At 60.5% G+C, this 4,489-nt stretch overlaps 1 protein-coding gene across 3 annotated transcripts in view; it reads right to left on the minus strand.

Moving 5' to 3' along the window:
* Positions 1 to 2,840, minus strand: part of Kif26b (kinesin family member 26B) — a 499,922-nt gene extending 497,082 nt beyond the window's left edge. For all 3 annotated transcript variants that reach the window (XM_029554099.1, XM_008849151.2, XM_008849153.2), the window contains exons 1-2: positions 1,923 to 2,840; positions 788 to 1,189 (exon numbers count right to left, since the gene is read on the minus strand). In XM_029554099.1, the coding sequence (XP_029409959.1) occupies positions 788 to 1,189; positions 1,923 to 1,985 (465 nt within the window). In that variant the 5' untranslated portion in view covers positions 1,986 to 2,840. The remainder of the gene's footprint in view (positions 1 to 787; positions 1,190 to 1,922) is intronic.
* Positions 2,841 to 4,489: the final 1,649 nt, after the last annotated feature.

A 4,489-nucleotide genomic window follows, 5' to 3' on the forward strand; every position in this document is an offset into this window, starting at 1 on the left:
GTGTGTGTGTGTGTGTGTGTGTGTTTGGATAAGCAGATGAGGCAAACAGATGTAGTTACTCCTAAACGCCACTACTCGAAATCACAATATTTCATTTCAAAAGCCACAGAAATATAAACCAGAGAATATCATTGAACAGTGTCAGCAAACTCCACAGCAATCCACCGTTTTCTTGCTATTTCTCTGTAACCACTGATAAAAACTCTTTGAAGTGGAAGAGTAAATATTACCATTTGATAGTACTTGGACACAACAGTGCAAATACAATCGCATTGTGTTACACTCTGGGGGCTCCAGGCCGGTCATACCACGCACACAGAGTTGCTATGGAGGAACCAATGTGCTTATTATAAGCTCAGGAGCAGCCCAGGATATAGTCAGCCACCTCTTAATCCTCCTCACCCTTACGTAGCAGACACAGAATGTTAAGGGGGAAATGCTGGCGTTGGAAAATGTGTTTCTACGATCCTGGGAAGGTAGGACCACAAATAAGCCATGGGAACCGGCAACTCCCAAACACCAGGTTGCTGTTATTGTCCGCTTTGGCGTGCGGGTGAAGGATGGCAGAGGGGGTGGGGAGGGCAAGCTAACTGGCAGCCTGCGGGACAGCAGGGCAAAACAGCTTGGGGGCACCCGGGTGGGCGACGAGACCTGGCTCAGCTCTCCCAGTCCCGGGCTGAGCCGTGGGACCTACATCCGGTCGCCCGGAGCTAGCATCCCGGGATAGCGAGCGGCTGGCTGCACAGCCCCCCGCCCGGAGCCACTCTCGGTGCCCACGTTGCCTCACCTTGCCCGGGAAGGGCCCCGGCAGCAGCAGCTTGAGAGCCTGCCTCTTCAGCTCCACCAGGCGGGCGTTGCAGTTCTCGCACCAGACGCCGCGGTCTGAGCCAGGGGAGGAGCCGCCGCCGCTGCCTGAGCCCGGGGAGCCAGTGCCAAAGCCGGGAGAGCCTCCCAGAGAGCCCGGCGAGCTGGTGCCGATGCCCGGCGACGCGGGTCCCGGGGAGCCGGTGAAAGAGCTCGGGGATGAGGTGCCGGAGCCGGGGGATGGAGTCCCTGATGAGCCGAGCGCGGAGCCCGCGCCCTCGGGGGTGGGCCGGCTCCCGGCGCGCGACTCCTCGAACGCCTTGCGGTACCAGCTCTCGGGGGAGAAGGACGCCGCCGGCTTGGTGGGCGAACAGACTTCATTCACCTGCGGGAGAGACGCCGGGTCAGGGGCGGTAGGACGGTGGGACCTCGGCTCCATCCCGCTCGCTCCCCTGCGGCGAGCCTGCCTTCCTTCCATCTCCATCCATCCAGTACCGGTCCCTAAGCAAGTCCTATCCCACCTATCCCACCAGTCCCCGCCCGGGTGACCCGGGTCCCCCACGAGGACCCACTCCTCCCGTCAGAATGGCTTTGGGGTAGGGTGGGGTGTTCCTGGCTTCTGCGGGGACACACTGAGACCCAACACCCGGCGCCTTCGAACTCGGTTCCCACCCCCAACCAGAGCCCAGGTACGCGGTACTGGAGCTCCCTATTCCGGGGGTAGGTGACTGTGACCTCGGGGTGCTTATTTATTCAGGGTAGGTACAACCCTCCGGGTTCTGCAGGTAAAGGAAAGGGGCAACGATCCGAGGGAACCGCGGAGTATTCCTAGGACACGCTCCCCTTCGGCTTAACTCTGCCTGCGAGTCCCGGAATATTGCAAAAGTTACGGGTGCGGGCAAAGGAAGGAACCGGGGGAATGAAGGAATTCCGAGAGCTGGGTGAGCCGCAGATTTGGCTCGGCTCGTGCACCCCCGAGCCGGCCGCGGAGACGCTAGTGCAACCGAGAGCTCCCCGCCACCTCCGGCTCCGCAGGGTCTCCCTGCCCCGGAAGGAGGCGACACCCGCCCAGATGGGTCCGGGGACGCATCTCCGCAGCAGCATCCTCCAAAACTTACCCCGTATTTCTTGCCCCTGGTGGAAACCGCAAGCCTCTCTTTATTCCCAGCTACCGAATTCATGGTGGCTTTTCCAGAGGAGAGGGTCTGAAATGTTCCGACAGCGCTACATCCAAAAGGTCTGCCAACCCAGGAGGCGTCCCCCCTCGTGGCAGGGGCTGGTCCTCAAGTCAAGATTTTTTAATGGGGGGTGGGGAAGAATCAAAGCAAATGGATCCCAGAAGTAATACCAATTTGCAGGAAGGGTTGGAGTGGCCGATGATGCTCCTCAAATAAAGCTTTTCCTCATCCTCTGTCTCCTCCAGTCACGCGTCCTCTTTCCACGGTCACATCCAGATCGCTGACATTTTCTTCAGCTGGGTCCGTGCGTTCTCCTACACCGGGTAGAGGAGGGACAGGAGAAGGGCGCACGGCTCGCAGGGAAGGTGGGCGAGCCTTCGCCGAGCCGAGCCGGCCCTGGGAACTTGCCTCCTTCACCAAGCTCGCTAACTGAGTTCAAAGAAATTCTCCCAAAATATAAAGATCCAGACTGGGGAGGAGCCTCGGCGTGTCGCCGAGCCAATATGCGCCGGGGCTCTCCTCCTGACAGTGGCGCGCAGGGCAGGGACCCTGCGGCAGTACGCCGACCGTGGTCAGGACTCGCGTGTGCGCCCGGGCGCAGCGCGGAGCCTGGGGAGCCGCGGCAGCCTCGCCTCGGAGCCCGCCTGGCCGCCGCCGCCCCGCCGGCCCAGATCCATTTTATGGTGCAGCGCTAGGGCCTGACATTGCGAGACGCAGCCGGGCTGGGGAGGGGGGGGTCGTAAATCTGGCTCCAGGCGGGGAAGTTGCTGGCGCGGGGCCCGGGCTCTGATGGAACCCCGCAACGCCGAGAGCCGGGCTGGACCCAAACGCCGAGCCCCAGCCTCTCCGCCCCCGAGTGCTTGGCTCCTCCTGGCCAGGCTTGCAGTTCTGCCTTTGAAACGCCGGGAAAACGGATTGAGTCACTAGTCCGCAAACAGGCCGGGGCCTCCCCCCGCCCTTTGTTCTCCCAGACCTGCCTGGCAAACCTTTTCTAGAATCGTCCTCCCAGCCCTGGGCCGGTGGGGCGGGGGGGGGGGGGGGCTCTCTCCTGGATCCCGGCCTGAGGATCCAGAGCCTTCGCCCCCCGCCCGTCCGCTGGCCCGACCCCGTTAGTGATGGGTAAAGCTCCCGGGACTGGCACAGGTGAGCCCCAGGACGCCGCGGGCAAGCCGCGGGACAGGGGACACTGAGGGATTCCGGAAGATCGCACGGCCTGGACAGGGGGTGTGGCGCGAGCTGACCTTGGCCTCTCCTAGCCCGCAGTCGGTCCCCTCGACCCCTTCGGGGCTTCCCAGCCCACGCCCCGAGCCTGCGAGGTCCCCGGGGCCCCCAGCTGTCGCCTGTCTGATCCCCGCCCCCCACCCGGCTGCAGCGCCCGGAGCACTGGAAGCCCGCGTAAGCTAGGCTCCACACGTGGCTGCTCCGGGGTGTCATTTTTCATTTCCCGGGAGGACATTTCTTCTGGTGAGCCGGCAGGTCTATTTTGTTGTGACCTTTAATTAACACCCGGAGAGACGCCTCCTGCAGGACCGGCCGGGCGCGGAGATCACGTGTGGTGTAATGGCATCTCGGCACCCGGGAGACACCCGGCCTGGGGCTAGGCGAGGGCGTAAAGGACGTTTTGGGCTTTCTAGCCCCTATCTTCCCTCTGAGATATGGATGAGGCAGGAGGGAAGCAAAAAGATCACGATGGGGTCCTGGGACCCTCGGACAGTGCCCCCCATCCAGCCTTTCTGCCGGAACCTTCGTTCCTCCCCTGCGCAGCCACCCCGCAGACCCCCGGCCGGGCAGCCCCGGCATGGGAATATATCACAGCCACCTAAGCGAGGTGAGAAGGTCAAAAAGAAGATGCTGAGAACACTGTGGAAGTTTCCATTACGTTCCTACTTCCAATTTTAAAACGCTCAAATCAGCAGAGGACCTGGGGGGTGGGGGGACAGGTATGCCTCTAGGCAGCACATGCCGGCTCCAGCCGCATCTGTATTCCGCCTGGGTGCCGCAGAAGATATCGGCGCCATTAGCTACGCGCAGCTTATCAGCCGAAAAGCAGCATGTGGCCAGGTGAAATGGACCAGGCGGTGAAGCCCGAATGGGAAAGGTGGAGTGTAGGGGGGAAGCCATCACAGAGCAGCGCCTTCCACTCTGGGGAACCATGAGCCCAGAGCAGAGCTGAGGTGCATCCCAAAGTGTCTGCGGCCCACTGCGTGTTTGATGGGCTCGGGGCGCCCTCTGTTGGTCATATTTTATAACTGACGGCCCCTCAGAGTTTTGAGTAGAGGCTTTTAAAAATCGATGTAAAATTTACGTACAGTGAAATGCATAAAATTTAAGTGTAAAATTCTATGGGTTTCTATAAATATCTATGTAATCTTGGGTAATTCACTATTCTAATTAAGATGTAAATTCCCCTCACTCCAAAAAGTCCTCCCCTGGCTTTTTCCCAGCATTCCCCACCCCTCGTTAGCGATCACGGTTCTGATTCTCATCACCACAAATCAGTTTTGACT

This window comes from Nannospalax galili, unplaced genomic scaffold (genome assembly GCF_000622305.1).
Source record: "Nannospalax galili isolate Female #2095 unplaced genomic scaffold, S.galili_v1.0 scaffold543, whole genome shotgun sequence".
Classification (NCBI taxonomy): Eukaryota; Metazoa; Chordata; class Mammalia; order Rodentia; family Spalacidae; genus Nannospalax; species Nannospalax galili.